Source organism: Amia ocellicauda, chromosome 19 (assembly GCF_036373705.1).
Source record: "Amia ocellicauda isolate fAmiCal2 chromosome 19, fAmiCal2.hap1, whole genome shotgun sequence".
Taxonomy (NCBI): Eukaryota; Metazoa; Chordata; class Actinopteri; order Amiiformes; family Amiidae; genus Amia; species Amia ocellicauda.
In genome coordinates this window covers 24656238-24675690 of record NC_089868.1, presented here as the reverse complement: position 1 = coordinate 24675690, position 19453 = coordinate 24656238, and the positions used below count along the sequence as shown (strand labels likewise).

General features: G+C 52.3%; 1 protein-coding gene across 3 annotated transcripts in view; it reads right to left on the bottom strand.

Annotated features, from left to right (window-relative positions):
• The window catches only part of mast2 (microtubule associated serine/threonine kinase 2), a 91927-nt gene that overhangs the window by 57455 nt on the left and 15019 nt on the right, over nucleotides 1–19453 (bottom strand). For 2 of the 3 annotated variants that reach the window (XM_066692432.1, XM_066692434.1), the window contains exons 2-3: nucleotides 12563–12713; nucleotides 12048–12190 (exon numbers count right to left, since the gene is read on the bottom strand). In XM_066692432.1, the coding sequence (XP_066548529.1) occupies nucleotides 12048–12190; nucleotides 12563–12713 (294 nt within the window). The remainder of the gene's footprint in view (nucleotides 1–12047; nucleotides 12191–12562; nucleotides 12714–19453) is intronic. The other variant, XM_066692433.1, reaches the window with a different exon arrangement.

Genomic DNA, 19453 nt, shown 5'->3' with positions numbered 1-19453 from the left:
TCCCCCTTTCTTTCCTTGATCCGTTTTCCTCTTGCAAAAACAAGCTTACATTCATGGTGGGAAATACACACACAAACACACGCACACACACAATAGCCTCGCTGTATACTGCCTGGATCTCAAAGCACTTTGTGAGAGCACACAAGCATTTGCTCGGGCAGCGTGTGTGTGCGGGCCGTGATTCATGGAGTCCGGAGTCCCGCGGGACACGCAGAGCTGTAACACGCCTGATGCTATTCATTCCACAGCACGTAGTAAACATTTTATGGCTCTCCTCAGCCAGGGCACTTAACTAGAGCGCAAGATTGACGGCCTGCCCCAGAGCCGTGCCGAGCCACAACGCAGCACAGAGGGCTGCAGGACGAGCGGAGATGCGGAGTGGATGACACCACAGCCTCGTCCATTAGGACAGAGGCAGCCCTTTTCCCAGCAGGCACCAGGCTGATGACAGCGCCACCGATGCCGGGACAACAGCACAATCAGCGCTATTGTGAAGCCGGATGGCCGGCGTGATTAACTCGGCCACAGACGTACGTCTCATCAGAACAAGGGGCCACCGGCACTGTGGATGAGCTGCCAATAGACAGCGGGCATTAATGATCTGCCCAGTGGACAGCTGCGATGTGATGCACGGCCGCCACTCAGAGGACAGCACAAGACTCCGGCCTCTCTTTACGATCACAAACACTTCTTTCTTCTCGTAGAAGAGGAATTCATAGGTGGACTAGGTCTCCCCTGTGCTTTGACTTCACTCTAAAGCCGTGGAGCCGAGAGACGGGCACGGCCATAAGAGTGTGTTCTTCTGGGATTGACTTGACTTGTCTTGTCTTAGTGTCTCAGCAGCAATTCAAGAGGCCCGAAGTCCCCGTCACCTCACAGAGACGAGCAGTGTAAATATTAGATTAAAAGGTGTTCCCTGATTAAGCCCTGCAGTGAAGCTCTTACACCACAGACGGAGGTACAGAGAGCGATCCTGCTTCGATCCCGAGCAAACCGAAGAGCCGACTGTAATTGAACCACAGCTGAACCAAAGGGAAAGTATTAAAATCGATCTTTAATAAAAAGCGTCGTTGACAGAGCCGATGTCTGTAATCCATAGAGCACAGGAGTCCGAGAATCCCATTACAGGACATTCCTGCATGTGTAGATAGCGGACAGCGTGTGAGAGAGTAATAATGAAGGTGTGTGTGTCGGGGAATTGCTCAGTATATTCACACACACACACACACACACAGCGGCCGCACTGGGAAGACAGGAGTCCAGGATCCATGCATAACATGGGTAACATATTTCCTAGTCACATGACTTCATTTCCATTGTTCCCTGTAGTAGCAGCGAATTCCCAGCCGATATATATTGGGTTAATACTGGGTTACTGTGTTACTGAACACCAATGCAGCCCCGTTTCCATCTCTGGGGGTACGGGGGGGAGCCGGAGTAATATTCCCAGTCCAACACACTGGGCTCCTGACTGAAACTGGGAGATTAGGAGAGGGTGCGGGGGACTGGGGCAGACCGTGGGGACTCTGACCTGGACACGGGGAAAAGCGATCTGTTGGAGTGCTGTCTGACGAGGGCGCAGACGTGAAAATAAACATCAGCGAGATTAACGTCTACATTTAATCAATCCAGGGCTTTATATTTTTCTAGTTATTACAGTACAGAGGGAAGAGTGTGTGTGTGTGTGGGGGGCAAACAAACGCACACAAAAAGCGATGCCACCGGGCCGACAGCGGCGCCAATCAGCGCGAGGGATTGAGAGGGGTGAGCCGAGGAGTCAATTCAATCTTTCTTTTTAATTAGAACGGGCTTTCTGGACCGGATTACCTCATACTCGCTTTGGCAGGTGGGGCGGGGGGCTGCATTGTCTTTTGGCTGAGCCGAGAAAAGGATTGCTTTGCCCCTGTAATCCCGTGGGCTTTTCTACTGTAAATGAATTAGCTGATCTTTTCAAATTGACGGCCTGCCGACCACATACCGGGCCGCCTGGAAACCCCGCCCTGGACCGGTCCCTTCATGCGGTCGGCTGTCAAACCTCCCCACCCACAAATAAACCGACACACACACACCCTTACATCCCAGTCCTAAAAGCCTCATTACAGGGAGAATCCACGGTTAAAGAGTCTCCTTTCTGGGCCGCCCTGAAGCCCGTCTGACACATCGAATAGGTCATCTCTCTGTCCTGCCCTTCAAAGCCTTAACCCCCCTCACCCTTTTATTTTACATATGTACAATTCAATTACTGGGAAGCTGCAGAAAGACCACCTAGCCAAGCAGGCTGTAAAGCCCCCGGGGAAGCCAAGCACAACCTGATACGTTAAGTACACTTCATTAACTCCCCATCTCGACAGCTCTAAAGGAGAGCTCCATCGACAAGACGGGTTTTGTTACGGAGAGGAGCGGGGGGTGGTCCTCCGGCCCCTGCAGACCCCTGGATTGATGGACTCCGTATTGACCATGTCGTGAAGGTCAGGGCTCAGCATGGACAAGCCCTTGTAGACAGGATAACAGGGTCAGTATTTAACTTTACAGGACAGAAAAGCTTTTAGGAATTCAGTTTGTGTCCTGGATTTATTTTATCTTCCCGGTGGCTTTTTTTCTCAGACCTGGGAAGTATTCCTAGGCAGTGGTCCGACAGATTTAAGAGGGAGAGATCTTTTACCGTCTCCTCCCCTCAAAATCCAACAGCTTTCTGGACAAGATAAGTAAAATGGCCGGGTGCCTATGCTAACACAAACGCTATGCATTCGATTTAAAAAGTGTGCAATAAATAGCAGACCCGCAAGACAGCCACACACCCCAATATACATTCCTGAGCACACAAGACACAAACCGCGCTGCGCCCCAAGTCACAGTGCTATCCTACGCGTGCCGCGCCTGCCTGTAGCCACTCGCACAGACACGGAGGATTAACACGCCGGCTACGATATCCCTAATTACCCGATTACTCAGACAACGAGGCGGGGGAAGAGCCGAGGGGAAGGGCAGCCAGCTTCGCATCGCCGGCTCGGTGAAGGACGGCAGCCGACCGGCAGACACCACACCTCTCTGGGCTCAGACGCACCCCCGTGCCACCCCGGAGAGAACAGACCCCATATTACACCCGTGCCACAGCGGGAGCTCGGAGCCAGTTACATAGTTGCCAGCGGTGAGAGGAATGAATCGATGACTCCACAGTGACCTCACGCCTGGCCTCGCCGGCAAGCCATCTGAGAAAATCTCTCTCCGTTGGAAGGAGGGTAACAAGATCCTCCAGACAAAGCAATCAATACACACAGCTACAGTGAGCACAGTCCTACTGTTACACAGACTTGCACTGAGGGAGGAGGCTCCGAGCGTGTCGAGATAAAGTCCTATTCCAGCTGGATCAACGTCCCTCCATCACACTCTAATCTTTAATCAATAAGAATTAAAAACGATCCGGGCCAGGCTACGACAAAAAGCGCCCTTCAACGTCAGGTAACTTGAGACAGAACCCACAGCGAAGGTGCAGAAGTAAAACCACCGACGAAGAAGAGCCTGCAGTCCACTACAGCGCTGCCCCCAGGGGTCCCAGAGACTCAGGTGACATCATTCCTCCTGCCGGGGGGGTGGGGGGGATTGATGGTGGACATTCACTCTCTCCAGGGGTAAACAGGACGGAAACTGTCTCTGATTTACCATTTTTGGGAGCATAAAGGGTAGTATTTATGAATTAAATGATGCAGAGTTAATTACACCAACAAAGTCGAAGGTAAAAACTCAGGGGCATCTGTCCGGTCGTTAGCCGTAACGAGCTCGTCCTTCTCCGGGCGCAGGTGCTGTGGGGAAGAGTGAAACTGTGCCGTTCAGGAGGTGACACGGAGTCGTGTCTCGCTTAACGTTACACGATTTTTAATTTTATCCGAGGTGACGAGTGAGAAAAGGAAAAAGTGCGACTGTAAACCAGTGAGGATTGGCTGATCATATCCAACTATTGTCACACACAGGTACACAGGAAGAAGAAAACGACAGCAAAAATCACAGCTATAAAAAACAGCACAGCAAAGGCATGTGTGTGGTGGTGGGGGAAGGGGATGTCAGATATCCTTATGTTGCCAATTACACATCCCAGTCAGTTCATACCGGAGAGTTTAATAAAACAGAATGAACTGACTCGGATTCCTTCCAGCGAGATCTGAGGCACAGCGCCCCCCGGTGAGGCCCGGGAGTCTCTCAGGGTCAACCCAGCTGTCCCACACCGAAGCCATTTAATACAGTTGCGTCGGAGGGGAAGCACCAGAAACGCATGGGCAGGTCAGCGACGGAGGAGGGCAGGATGAAAGGGCACTGCGGCTAATTAGGGACAGGGAAATAGATTTGACAATTAGTTTCCGTGCGGCTACAGGTCCTTCGCCTGGCTAATCCATCATCTCATCTCTGCGCGGGAGAGGAGCGTCAGTCCAGGCGAACCAATGCCTCGGAGAGCGGGGCGTCGGTGGAGGAGAAGCACCGGGCCGTCGGCGGGCGTCACAGGCGAGCACCGGCACTAATTGCAGTCATTAGGCTCCGGTGCGGTGAAGGACGGGGACGTCTGGGTCTTGTTCAAGGTGTCCTCTTTGTTCACAGCTCTTGAAAGGGTTTATCCTACCAAAAAGCTGGAGAATTCAAGTGCTTTCATATAATTTTACATTTAACATGAAAACTCCAACTGTTTAAAATGATTAATTAGGGAAATTATTAGTGCAATTAAGTAATCGAGATCTTGATTGGAAGAAGAACTGCTGGGACGTTGGGTTGCTGGTCTAGGGTTGGGAGCCGCTGCTCTGCCCGACGCAGAAGGAGAATATTAGGAGGAAGCCAGGTGTAAAAAAAAACGTACATCCAGAATGATCAGATTCCCAGACGTATCGCTCAGCCCCGGAGGTGTGTCAGCATGACTTTTCCTTTTCAAAGAAGAAAGGAAAAAAACAAGAACAGAGAAAGTCATTTCTCGCATGTAAATGACAAAGCACAGCCGGGGGAAAGGCAGAGCTGCTTACTGTAGTTTACTGCAGTCCTCCGTCAGAGACTCGCTGCAGGACCTCCGACACGAGCCGAGCTCCAACCAGCACTAAAAGCTGCGGTGCTCATTATTCATAAGGAACTTTACTCCCCTTTAATTTTACAAACCAAATGCCAGCCTTTGCGATTTGAATAAGACGGGCTTCAATCTAAAAGGGGACGTTTTTGGTTTTGGTAACTGCTCTGAGGTGTAAAGATTCGTGGTTTGTTTGGGTTTTATTTCTCCTGAAGGTTAGGCTGTCTGAGGTCTCTCTAGCTCATCCGTCTGCATTATTCAAGGGCAGCCAATTTCCTAAATAAGATTTTATTAATAATCAGACGCCAAGACAGCCCCGTCGATCCAATTAATGATTACAGCCATAACCGGTATCAGTCACTCTGGGGGTGGACGCTCCGAAGCCGACGCACACAAAACGACAACCAAGGAAAGCCGTCGTCTCCTCAGCCCTCATCCTTCTCTCGATGCCGTGGCTGGTATTCCTGCGCAGCTCACCCCCAATTAGACCGGTGCCCCATCCCGGGTCTACGCCGCCGGAGTCGCGCGGGCCGCGCGCGTTCATTAGGGAGAGAGGGGATCTGGGTAGAGCGAGGCGGGGGGTGTGTGTGGTTCTTGTCAGGGGCAGACGCACAGCTCCGGTGTTATTTTTCCCAGGCAGATTTCCCGGGCAGTTTTCTCCCCGCTCTTCATAAAGACTAAACAATTATAATGGCTTCAGCCCCCGGGCCAGAATCAAACCCAAACAGCTGAGGGGAAGGAATCCAGCCCCCTGGGATTGTGCTCTCCGACCTGCCATCACCTCCTACACACAGACACACACTCACACACTCTCTCTCTCACATACAAACTCTCTCTCCGAAACAAACAATCCCTTCGACTGATGTTACTGGTGCGACCTTGGCCAAAAACGGAGAGGATACACAGTGACCTTACAGCAGGCTATGATTAGGAGACATTCATTGAAAAACCTCACAAACACATAAATGTGTGGTTATAAAATAATAAAACTTCCTCACTTTGTTGTGAAGAGCTGGCATTGCACAAGGAGCCACGGGGTATACAGGCCGGGTGCCGCTGCCCAGACACGCACTCACCCTCTCCTGGCACTCGGCGCCGCCCGCCAGCCCGGCCAGGAGCCACACAGCCGGCCCGACTCGCCCCCAGCTGCAGCACAGGGAACAAGCAGGCCCGTCTCTCTCGCTCACTCGCTCTCTTCCGGAGGACAAAAGTTGTGCGTTTGTGTTTTATTTATAGCCATTCGGGAGGAACAACATTCAGCAATGAAGACAATAATAAATAAATAAATAAACAAAAAAATGAATAAACCAAGATGCTCCGAGATGCACTGCTGGAAGGGAAGGAGACTTTTAAATAATACCGGCTCATCCGCTGTAAATGCATTTAAAATGTACACCAAAAACGCAGAAAATGTCCCTGAAGTGGAGCCACTCATATTAAACACAGTTCTATTCCACGCCACTGGTGCGGCTCGGCCCGGGTTTTCTTCGGTAAGAGTCCGAGGCCCGTGGTGGACGGGGGACGGGGTCTCGTATTGCGACTCAGAGCTTTCCAAGCGAAGAGGAGAGGTGAGCTGCACAGCACACGCAAACAGAGCGGACCCTAAAATACTGCATTTCTGAAGAGAATCGTGACAAATTCTTTCTGAATGATTGGTGCTCTCTGCCTGCATTTTCCAATCAATTCTTCGATTAACCAAAACTAGTACTGCAACATTGAGGAACAATCTTCCATTGCACGCGATCCTTCCTTGGCCGGTAGCACTGTAAACCGGCCAAGGTGTGTGCTGCCAACCAGACGTACAGCGTTCGTTTCAGCCTCAGCCATTGTCGCTTCACTTTCTACAGCCCCCATTACGGCCCGTTCACTTCGACAAGAATGAAGAGAGGCAGAGCGGAGGGTTAACCATCGCAAGACACCCTGCCACTCGGCACAACATGCCTGCCTGCGGTTCAGCTCGCTTCTGCCATTTCTATTCATGAAGAAAGAAAGAAAGAAAGAAAGAAAGAGACTACAGCATCCATTTAAAAAAAACAGTTGCCCGAAGCTGTGAAATTAATATATTTTGTACATGTAGCAATCTCAAGCAGACGAGCTTAATCGTTCATCTGCATCTTAATTGCTATCTGGACGCAGCTATGCAGGATTAGCCGAGGGGAGCTTGGGGGGGACACCTCCATCGCACAAACGGCATCTCATTAACCCGACACGCCTGGTCTCTCCTCGCCGGACCCCCGGAGACTGAGCACAGCGTCTGACACACACTTCCACCACACTTATAAGTCACAGATAGCGGGGCTGGGGGGCCCGAACACACTCCCAGAAATGCTTCTCCCGGTTTCCCTGGTCTGACAGCCTCTGCTGCCAGAGTTTAATGGTAATAAGCCAAGGATTACATATGTGCTGCCTGGCATTCAAAAAGATATGCTGTGTGTGTAGAGTATCGCAGGCAGCTGGTGTCGGGCACTGCTCCTTTGTGTATCTGATCATCGCTGCGTTGGAGGCGCTGCTAGGCTGTTGTTTTGCATTATTAAACTGGGACGGGACCCAGAGATGGGAGAGAACGGGTTTGTGCAGAAAAGGAGCTCCGGAGCTGAATGAAGTATTGATGCCGTGCAGATCAACCGAGCGATTACACCGAGGGTTCTCTCCCCCGAACGAGAACAACACGTTCCTGCTAGTAGAAGCCATTACGATGCCACCTCGTTAGACAGAGGTTTTGCATAATGCACGTCCGGGTCACCGGAGTGCGTCTCGCTCTTACACAACCATCACTGTGCCGGAGCACCGCAGTGGAAGAGAGACAGAGAGACTGTTTCCCATCATGCACCACTGCCACAGCTGGGCAGCCCAGGACCGAGTCCGCGTCTTTGATGCTAGCGGCTCTGCGGTGTCCGGGACGGATGGAGTTCTGGTTCAGGATCGTCAGTGGGTGGGGGTGGGGGGGGACTGTGCATTTAAGGAGACTGTGAATTATTTAACAGGCTGGGATGAATATTTCAGGATGCAGTTTGCCAACAGCTTTGTTTAGGGAGCGGAGGGGAGAAGAAACAGTGGCCTCTTAAAATTTAAACACCCTCTCTCCTGGGAACGGTGACCACAAGCGCGTACACACACTGACACACACACCGACACACTCTTATTTACACTGATTTGCTATTGAGAATAAACCTCTGGCTGCTGCATGTTCTGCAGGCTGTAATAGCGTGTAAATGCCACTCATGATCAAAGCCTGTCTCCCGCTGACAGACCCCCCATGGCTGAGCCTCTCGGCAGCGGTTTAAGCGGCTTCCCATCTCTCGCACGCCGAGCCTCCGTCCAGAACCACCGACTCCCGTGTCATCATACAGCAGACACACAATACAGCAGCGCAGTTTTAAAACAGACGGGCCAACAATCCACCACAGAAACCAGACCACAGAGGAGGAACACACCAATTATACATCAATTATGCTTTTATTTATGCATCTGCGGATCAGGCGAGAGAGAGAGATGCATAAATAAATATATATACATCTGCAAAAGGTTTCACTTCATCGAGGGCCTGATCTTTCCGGTTTCGAAACAGAAAAACGTCAAGGAAATTATAATAAAGACAAAAGAATCTGAAGATCACAGAAACGCAAATGTTTCTACTGGTTGAAAAACGAACTTGTCAAGGGGACGAGGCACAAAGAGCAAATCCGCTGACGATGGATATTACCCCCCAATTAGCATGTGAATAGCAATCACACGGATAAAAAGCGCGTCTCCTGTGACAGGTAGGGCCGACTCTAAAGGGCCTGTGTGTGACAATAGAGCCGCACGTGTCGACTCCAGCAGCCGTCCTCCTCCTCTGTCCAGTCATCGTGTGCCAACGCAAAGCAGCAGGGCTCCCGGCCGTGCGCGGTGCCGAGCGGCGCCCTGTCCCTCGGCTGCTCCGTCCCTGTCCTGTGTGTTTACGATGCACAAGTGGCTGGACGTCCTTCAGAGCTGTTCACTCGGGTGTGAAAGCGGGCTGGGTTTATTAAACACCCTCCTGCTGCAATCGCACAGGTACACAGCGAGGAGGGCAGGAGAAATATGTTAACTTCTCTACCCTCACATCTCTCAGATAACTTTTCGGAGAACCCTTGAGAAAGCAATTCGTTAGGAAGGCCTTCCGTCGGTGCGCTGCGGTGCAGTGGGGCCCCGGTGGAGCCCGGTTACTGCCGAACGGGCCAACAACCGTCCTCTCACTACCGAGGATACGTTTCCGGAGCTGCCCTCTCCACCAGATGGTCCTCCCGCCCCCCTCTGATCCGGACTGACGGCAGCTGTCAAAGCCCGCTCTGGGCTCTCGAGGCCCGCTTCAGGTCCTGCCCCCGAACCCGAACTCTGGCATGCCTGGAGACACGAGACATGCAGCTCTGACGGTCATGTCTGCAGTAAACCATCCCCTGCTGCGAGACGGCTTAAACTCTGCGGCTTGTCTGGTGTCTCTCCGCCCCGATTCGCACACGCTGCTCCACTGCTCCGCTCCCTCCACTGGCTCCCGATACCGGCACGCATTCAGTTCAAGACACTCGTATACCAATCACTCGACCACACTGCACCAAGGTACCTTCAGACCCTCGTCTCTCCATACATCCTCTCCAGACCACTGCACAATTCCGGTGCCAGAAGACTAACTCTGCCTCCTCTCCACTCCCCTTCCTCCAGAGCCGCTCCTTCTCATCTCTGGCCCCTAAATGGTGGAACGACCTGCCCACCGAAGTCAAAACAGCATTCAACTGTACCTGTAACTCAGCTGTCATTCCCCTGTGTGGCTCAGCTCTCCTGTAAAATTGCACTTTATCGACAGGATATCTAGTTGCACTTCATCTTGCTTTAACATTGCTAGAACTCGTGTAGTTTATATTGTTTGCCCCTATGTCCCTTCCCCTGAGCGATCAACAATCTTCACATCTTGTCTGCAATTATTAGCTCACAATCTAGGACTATATGATCTGTATATTTTCTTGTGCACTTATGTACGTGTGAACTTGTAATTTGTACTATGCTTTGATCTGTAATTCTAGACTGTATTGTACTTTTATTATGCTCTTGTGTTTTGTAAATCGCCCTGGATAAGGGTGTCTGCTAATAAATAATAATAATAATAATAATAATAAAAATAATAACGTGCTTCTCCTCACTTAAACCTCTCATAGCACTGGATGGTTTACTGCAAACATGACAGGTTTAAAACGCCTTTGAACGACTTCTACAAAATCACACGCATGCATAGAGAAACGCAGGCAGGGGGTGCACAGAGCGAATGCGACAGAGCGGCCCCTCGGGTCCTCGGCTCCAGACAGGGCCGGTTTACATCGGCCCGGGGGCCCGAGATGGTTGTTGATGCAACAGCACATCCAGCGATGATTACAGCAGCCCCCCCCCGGCCCTGGGACACAGAGCTCCTGCCTCCACTGAGAGGACCCGGCCCGCAGGTGCCCGTCTAGACAGCTGCCGCTCTGCCTTCAGGCGCCTCCCCCCGCCGAAGACTGATCTCTGATCTCTGCAGTGGTTGGTCTTTCAAAAACATCATCACTTCCAGATTAGTGGTAGGAAGGACTGCGTTCACATTGAGAAACCCCCGGCTTTTTCTGTCCGTTTATTCGCCGGGACACCGGTACTCTAGACTGAAGCCCCATCGTTGCATGAACAATTACAAACTGGTGTCGAGAAACAGTGCAAAATCAGAAGTGGTTTCTATTGTGTTTGGCTCTCAATTGTATTGCGTTTTTGTAATTCGAGGAATGTATTTTTCCGCCTACTAATACAAAGTGTAAAGTTTAAATCAGCTTGTGTTCACACCACAGGGCAAATTAGATACCCGGAGCTGCAACACACTGACGCGAGAACAATCAAGAAATAAACGGGAGACTCGAGCAACGATGCACTTAAACAGTCAAACATCAGATGCAGTCCACACAGGGCCACTTTAAAAAGAGGAACTGGACTTGGGGACTCGAGCTTCTCTGGGAGGAACAGGAACATAAGAACATAAAGCGTCCGATCGAGAGGAGCCCATTCGCCCCATCGCGCTCGTTTGGTGTCCATTACTAACTCAGTGATCAAGGATCCTATCCAGTCTGTTTTTGAATGTTCCCAAATTGTCTCTTCAGCCACATCGCTGGGGAGTTTGTTCAGATTGTGACGCCTCTCTGTGTGAAGAAGTGTCTCCTGTTTTCTGTCTCGAATGCCTTGAAGCCCAATTTCCATTTGTGTCCCGGGTGCGCGTGTACCTGCTGATCTGGAAAGCACAATCCTGGCTGTGCAGCACTTTATCTAAGAGCGATCACCCTGCTGGGCGGTCTGGAGCGGACAGGCCGGGTCTAGACACACAAACCTCTCATAGCCGGTGTCTCACAGCTTCACTGCCTGCCTGCTGGTACTCAGATTTCAGTCTAAACACAGGTGAGCAACGCTGCCCCCCAGTGGACCCAGCAATCTGAGTGAACCACAGTTCCTCAGTCTTTACACTGAGCACTAGATGGAGCCAGAGGCCGACATTTGGACAGCAGACGGACAGGGTGGGATGAGCATTGAGTGTCATTCCGCCAAATCCACACCGGGGAATCGATAACAGCCCAACCCACACTAGTCACGGAGGAGAGAGAGGTGTCCACTAATGGCACGGGACCCACCGTCATAAAGCTGCCCAGTTCACTGCATCGCTACAAACACCAAGCCTCTACCAGCTGCAATGTTACCACTCAGGGAATACCCAGGGGACAGGACGGCAACAAAGCTGAAGACAGCTTCAAACGAGACCAACATGGTGCTAAAAGAAAGACACCGCGACCCTGCGCCACTGAGCAAATACTGACACACACACAAAAACAAACTCTCGTACTGCGATGGGAGAGCCAGGAGGCGGCGCTGTTGCCTAAGGACAGCGGGAACCCTACCCATATGTGGGTCGAACACGAAACTACTCCTCCAGCACAGTTCACTCAGTGTGCGGTGTGTGTGTGGCCGAGTGCGGTGCCGGGGCTGTACTCACCAGGCCGGCAGTCAGCGAGGGCGCGGACTGCCCCAGGGACTGGTTCCTCATGCGCACCAGGTTGTTGGCATCCCCGGGCTGCTGCCACGTCAACTGGCTGACCCCGCTGTGCATGCTGCTGGACAGGGGCAGGAGCTGCTTCCCTGTGGACCGGCGGACAGGACGTGAGCGGCTGAACCACGGACGGCAGGAGACGTGTTCTCCCCATCACCCCCGTCTCTCCTAGTGAGAGTCTCTCCCCTTCCCCCCCCCCCCCCGTCTCTCTCAGCGCCAGTCTCTTCCGTCCCCCCACCGTCTCTCCAATCCCCCCGTCTCTCACGTCCCCCCACCGTCTCTCCTGTCCCCCCACCGTCTCTCCGTCCCCCAGTCGCCAGTCTCTCTCTTCCCCCCGCCGTCTCTCTCTCTCTCTGTGTGTGTGTGTGTGTGTGTGTGTGTGTGTGTGAGACTGTCCTGTCTTGCCATGTCTCAGTGTGAGTCTGTCCGTATGCTGCGTGTGCCGTGTACACAATCCTCACCGGTCAGTCCGCTGGCCAGGCTGCTCCTGCGCGCCCGGCTGTCATCCTGGCTGAGCTGCCGGTGCAATTTGGATTTGCCGGTGGAGGGCGACAGGTCTGGGTTACTGAGCTTCCTGAAGAGTAGCGGCGGGGGGGCGGCAAACTCCTTCTGCTGGACAGAGGAGGAAGAGCACAGTCACTCAGAGGCAAGAGCACACACAGACAGCATCTACAGACACATCCACACCTACTCCGCAGGGCCGACACCTTCTGTCACTAAAGGAATTATAAAACACCTGGAGGGGAACTGCCCTCATAAAGGCCAACAGGAATTTTAAACACAGCCCTTTCCACCACTGTTCAAAACATAACAAGTCCCGACAGAAAAACTCTAACACACATCCTACAAAACTCTGCAGCATTACGAGACCTGGTCACACCAGCTTCCGAGGTCCTCTCAGCTTCTGGACGAATCTAAATATTTAGGTCCTTATTCTGCCGTCTTTGCGGATATATTTACACAAACATTCCTCTTAGAAATTCCAGAAGCATCTGTAAAGCCACCAACATAACCTACTAAATAACCAACTCGATAACTCAAGAACCGAACCCTACACTGATTGCATCGAAGCAACAGTCTACGTGACCTGAATTTCAGCCCCGTTCTGACGGTCAGCTTCTACTCAACACAAACACATCACAGAAACACGGTCTGCACAGCCTCGACACACACTAGCGCTCAGTGCTTGACCCCGCGGGGCCCTGGAGACAGCGGGCAGCAGGTCGGGCTGCTAATCAGCTTGGGATCGCGTGAGCCGGTCGCCACACGTGAGAGAAACGGCTTTCACTGACGGGGGCAAAAGCCACGGAGAAACTGGGGACGGGGGACAGGGAAAACACGGACCCCTTCTGCCTCATCAATTAATGGCCAAAACTGAGCATGTCAAAGTGTGGGGTTTTATTTGAAAGCTGATGATTCAAAGGATTAAATAATAGTAACCACAAATCTTTTCTACTTCCTCAGCCTCAGCTTTCAAGGGAAATTAGAGTTTATTTTGGCACATACTGGCTGTACTGAGATAACTATGACTGAGCCAGAAGGATGAGGCCATTGGTAGCTGGGACTAGCTGGGATGAGCCAAGGAGCTGCCACAGGGGCGCAGTGTGGGAAGGAGGGGAAGCAATGAACGCTGGGAAGGTAGGCGGAGGTCGGGCGTGAGAGAGGGGTCGTCCTACGTCCCAACTTCAGTCAGAAACTCCATTTAAAATCAGGCCCAAATGGAATAAACTGCTGAAGAACGGGAGTGGTTTCCCATTTCAGACAGAGAAACACGGCCGCAGCGGCACACCAGCCCTGCACCGCACACGCCAGCCCTGCACCGCACACGCCACACAGCATGTTCAATTACAGGAGCCGCTGCGCAGCCCGAGGGCGTCAGTCTCCATCAATCTGGCTGCGGACCAAAGAGTTCTGCTGCTGAGGCGTCACACAGGACATGGGGAGATCTACAGTGAATCACTATTATACTTTATAACATCATTTATGATTAATATTTGTTATGATAATGAATGAAGTTATTATAATTGGATATAAATTGCTTTAAACAAACTATAAACTACAATTGTGGATCACTCAATATAGGGAGACTTGCAATGAATCTCTCTAGTCACAGACAGATGAGAGGAGGAAGGATTTTGTGCATCTTGAAAGGAAAAATGTACAGAAAAAACAACTGTCAGAGCTTCCTTCTGCTTTGCGAGGCGCCGGTGATTTACAGAAGTGAAAACGTCGCCCACACTCTTCAGGCTCCTGCTGCAGTCTGTGCTGCAGCCCAGAGCACAGCCCGGCTCCACACTGCGGCGAGCACAGGGGTCTGCTCAGAAGCAATAGCTGCCCAGTCAAAAATATATACGTCCGGTTGTAAATATATTTCAGTCCCCCCCGTCCGAGGATCGTGCTCACTGCTATCCCCCTCACATCTGATCTCGGCTCTCCAACAACGCACCAGCACTCGTATCACAATAAATATAAATATCACTTTACACACAATGTCAATTCCCAACCAGTGCGCGTCTCCACACTGCGGCAGCACTACAGTCCAGCAGCGTTCGACAGTGCTGTGCATACAGCGGAGAGCCGCACAATACGACGCACTCAGCGGGGCAGCAGAAGCCCTGGGCAGCGCGGTCACAGGTCCGGACGCCGCTGGTCCAGCTGTGGCAGGCTGCGTCACAAATGTCCCGACAGGATGCATTCTCAGAAACAGATGTTCGTGTGTGCATCTAAGCTGGGGCACCAATCGGCTTGAAACCGGATCCGTCTGCATTCCCCACCGGCGCCCCTGACACCTCCGTGCACCGCAGGAATGCCAAAGAAAACATCTGGGCAGTGTGGCATGCCCGACGTTCTCCTGAAGAGATGTGAGGACCTCTCTACAGCCCCAGAAAACGAGCCCCCGTCACACTTCAACCTCCAAACTGCACTGCAGTGGACAGACCGGATTAAGGATTAACCCTGAGGAACCTTCTCCTGCTGCTCCTCTCACCAGCACTGCAGTCCAGACCTGGCCTCACACCAACCCGCCCAAAGGACACCGTTTCCATGATGCACAGCACAGTTACCGACCTAACAGAAGACCAAACAACCACTAATCCCCCCAGAAATGGTTTAGAAAAGGTCCAAAAACAAGGATGCTTCTTTAGGATTTTGAATTGATTGATTTAAATTTACACTGAAAATAAACGAATGCACTACAAAGTTAAAAGCACTGAATGAGATGAACACAAAACTTCCAATGGGGCTCTGGTTGCATCTACGGCACAGTAAGCATGTGAGCGTGTGTGCATGTGTGCATGCCTCAGTGGACGGGCATCAACACGTGCATCACAGAGAGCAGAGAACAAACTCGGCGCTGATGTAACCCAAGCCGACATGGCGGTGACGTGGACCGGAGCGCGGGCACGGAGAAACACAACCATCTGCCTCGCATCCCTGCACTTCAGCAGAGAGGAAGTCACTGCGAGAAAACGGTCGCTTTGTTCAGCAGAGGGGCGACAGGAACGGGACGCAGCCAGAGAGCGGACCGGCGCGGTGCTGGAGTGTCGTTTCGTGAATGACAGACAGACACGGCCAACATCTGGGGGAGAAACAGGCCAAACGGATGCTCACCGCTTCATGGAGGAAGAGGTGCATCACAAAGAAATCTATAGATGGAGAGAGAGAGATCTATACGTAATAATAATAAATCTATACCACAAACTCCTCGCCCTATCATTCTCACCTGTGCCTCAAGATCTAAACGCCTCCGTGAAAGACCATCAATAAATATGAGTAAAACCACGCAAATCTCAGTCTCAGTGTTAATTAGCCACACTAATGAGTTTTCAGGTGCCGGGGGTTGCAGTCATTAGGAGTAGCGGCTGCCATGTGCCAAGTCAGCTGTTATTATGATAGAGGGAAAGAGAGAGAGAGTGAGGAAGTGAGGGAGACCGGGAGCAGCAGGGACCCAGTGCCAGGACCGATTCTGCAGGCCTGTGATGGAGCCTACCTCGGCTTCTTTAATAAATCACAGCTGTCCAGCGAGACCCACCCCTCAGCGCCGCACACACACACCCTCCCTCCGACCTGGCCGAGCGGTGCTCTGCTTATCTGGGTCTCACGCTCAACGCAGCGGCAAGATAGGGGCAGTTTATCGGTATCGCAAAGTCCAATTTCCATTAACCTGGGACCGCGCAATAATTAGCATAGTTAATGATTTGTGTTGGCCGAGTAGCTGGGAGAGAAGCCGTACTGCTGCCGCACATAGTCACCAAAAATTAGCATGCCAGCCCAGGCGTCAGTCTGCGGCCCCCCGACACCATTATTATTCCTACCACCCACTGCAGTCTGCATCTCCTCAGCATCGCCTTCTCACCCCGTCTCACTCTCGGAGGCCGTCAGCCTCATTACCACGACCTCAAACTCCTCTGTCTGCGCTTTTGCCGAACAAAAGGAGCATAATACATAAAAAAAAAATATATAGAAGATAATGTAATGTAAACATAAATCAGACGCGGTGTCGGGTTCGACGTGCCACCTGCGCCAGCCGGGCCATTAACATACACTCTGCATATTTATATTGCAAGGGCAGCAGAAAGATCGGCTCCTTAATAGCTCTGAGCAGCTCCGTTTGAAACCACCGATGTGGGATAAAGTAAAATAGTCCCCTAATAGCTTTTCATTTCCCTTTTTTTTTTTCTCCTGCTCTGCTGCATTATTTAAGCAACGCTCACCTTGCAATATACAGCCCCCCCTGTAATGTAATGTTGTAATGTACACATCACCAATTTATCACGTCTGTCAGAGAAATTAAAACCGAATTGCTTCCCTGCTTTCGTCTCCCCCGCGGGAATCCTGCCCAGACAGAACTACGCGGCCCACATAGCAATTACAGTACAGTCTGCGCCGTACAGATTTATTTTGTTTTTCTTCCCTGACATGCGCCTGGTACGCGCCATTCAGGAAAACCCTGCTCTCCCTCGGACGGCCCCTTCCCCGGACGCCTGATCTCGACCATCTCTCCTGAAGATCACGAGCCGGAGATGCCAGGAGGGGACAGCGTAAGGGGGTCCTCAGGACAAACAGACCTCAGCGTCCTGCAGGGTAAACCCACGTTCTCAGCCGCAGAGGGGTGCCCACACGGACACTGCAAACCCATGCGCTGTTTAGGTGCACTAGCCAACAGAAGCTATACATTTACCCGCAGATCAGGGCCAGATCGGTGCGGTGTGCGGCAGGAGTCAGGTCACACTGCCCCCCCCACCCCGACAGACAGATATGTGCCCAGTTCTCCAGGCTCTCCTCTTTATCTGTAAGCCGCTGCATAAACAGGGCTACTGGGCCAGAAGCCTTTGTTTGCACAGAGCAGGTGGTAAAGGCATTACGCCGATCGGTACAAAGGTCAACGCAACGGATTCAGACAGTAATAAACTAGATGAAGACTTCACAATCCGTACGGCACAGGTTCGTCGTCTTAGCCAGGTTGATTAATGCAGACCACCCCCCGCCCCCTCTCCTTCACTTCCACACGCGTCACCTTTGTGGGTGATTGCGTTTCCCGTTTAGATAGGGGGCTTTGACCTTTTCCGGTTCCATGGCTGCAGTTCTAGAAGGCAGCGCTTCCGAGTGTTCCCTGCAGGTGAGCGTCTCCCTCGTCTCGCTGCGGAGGGACAGGTGGAGACCCCTGTGCCCGATCTGCGGGGGTCCACCAGGCGGGGCTGAAAGAGGGCAGCCTGGCACCACAGATTAAAGCTACACTCACAATCCACGTGACACGGGGAAGGACTGTGTGTCCGTGTGACTAAATCACTTCCATTAATGCCGGACAGTAACACACGGGCGTCTGATGTTGTTGTTGTCGTCTCTGAGCTGCTGCATTTTGAAGTTTGGCTCTTTTTCAAATGGTACGCAATGCTGCCGAATCATCTGCCAGCCGTTACAGACACACAAGTGCAGGGTTATTGTTGTGATATAGGCTATCCCCCTCAATTCAGCCGACTTCGTAAAGGAGTCCAACATATTTCAGCCTGTAGGACACAAAAATAACAAACAGAACAAACTGAAAAGCAGTGAGCTGTGCGTTTAGTTTGCACGGAATCCGTCTCCCCCAGGAGGCTTTTCTGCTGCTTAATTCCCCGAAGATGTCTTTTTGTACTTCGAGGTCTTTCCGCCCGGCCCCGGCGTTTCCCAGCTGTGCACAGAGGGACAGTGGGGGCCTGTGTTCGAGTCGGGGCCGTCGCCGGCGAAAAGAGTTTCAGCACCTGGTGCGGAGCCAGAGCGCGGAGGCACGCCACCGGCTGGGACGGCGCCAGGCGGGCCGGGCTGCACTCGCCCGACCTGTTCTTTCTCACAATGTCGAGGCACGAAACGGCAGCCCGGTGCTCGCCAAGTCCCGCTCCGCTCGTTCCCCCGTGGGGCCGAACCAGCGACTCAGCGCTGAAGAATGAGATCTGCTCTGCGCTGGGGGACGGAGGGGGGGGAAGGGCTCCGACTGGAGTTCACATGCAGGCCTGATTTTGTGTGTGTGTGTGTGTACAGCAACACTAATATAAAATTATGTTAATCTACGGCACTACTAAGGAGACCGTCTAGAGGTATCTGAGCGATGAAAGCGGACGATTCGCCCCCAACCGGCCGCCACATCATATAATAATGATGAGCAGCTCGGCCTCCTGGGAAATATGTGCAGGATGTTTAAAGAGGTTTGCTGTAACCCCTGCGCCTGCAGCCCTGATTACCGCTGGATTAATTAAATGGAATTTCTCCCGGAGGAATCTCTGGACAACCTTCCTCACATTAATCCGTCTGTAGAGACCAGCGCGCCCACCACGCCCGGGGGAGACCCCCGGGGCAGCTGCGGCTGCCTGCACCGACACCAAGTCTTCAGATCCTCATCGGTCTAAATCATCATGCGATAAAAAACGGCAATTAGATCATCATAATCATAAATAAATATAAAGGAGAGCTGGAGGGGCGATTGTGCAACGAAACACGCCGACCACAAGGTATCAGGACTGGCTCACACTCCTCCCGTCACATCCTGACTGTGCTTTCAGTTTCACAAGCGCAGGTGGGGCCCCTCACCGCAGCACAGTCCTCTGGTGCCGAGACAGGCCGAGTCGGTGGGAGCGGTGGAAAAACGAGGCACCGGGCGGTTTCGGCCTTTCCCTGGGCCTGCAACCGAAAGGCTGAACCCGCCCGGTGCCTCGCTCCGCCGGCATCCACCGCCTTCTCTGCTCATAACGAGATCCGGCAGTCTTGCCCTTTGAGAGCGCAAGGAGGCGGGCCGCACCGCCGGATCCCATCACCGGTCCGGCGCCGCCGCGGCTCCGTACAGGAGCCGACAGCACTGCCCTTTCGTATGCTAATGAAGA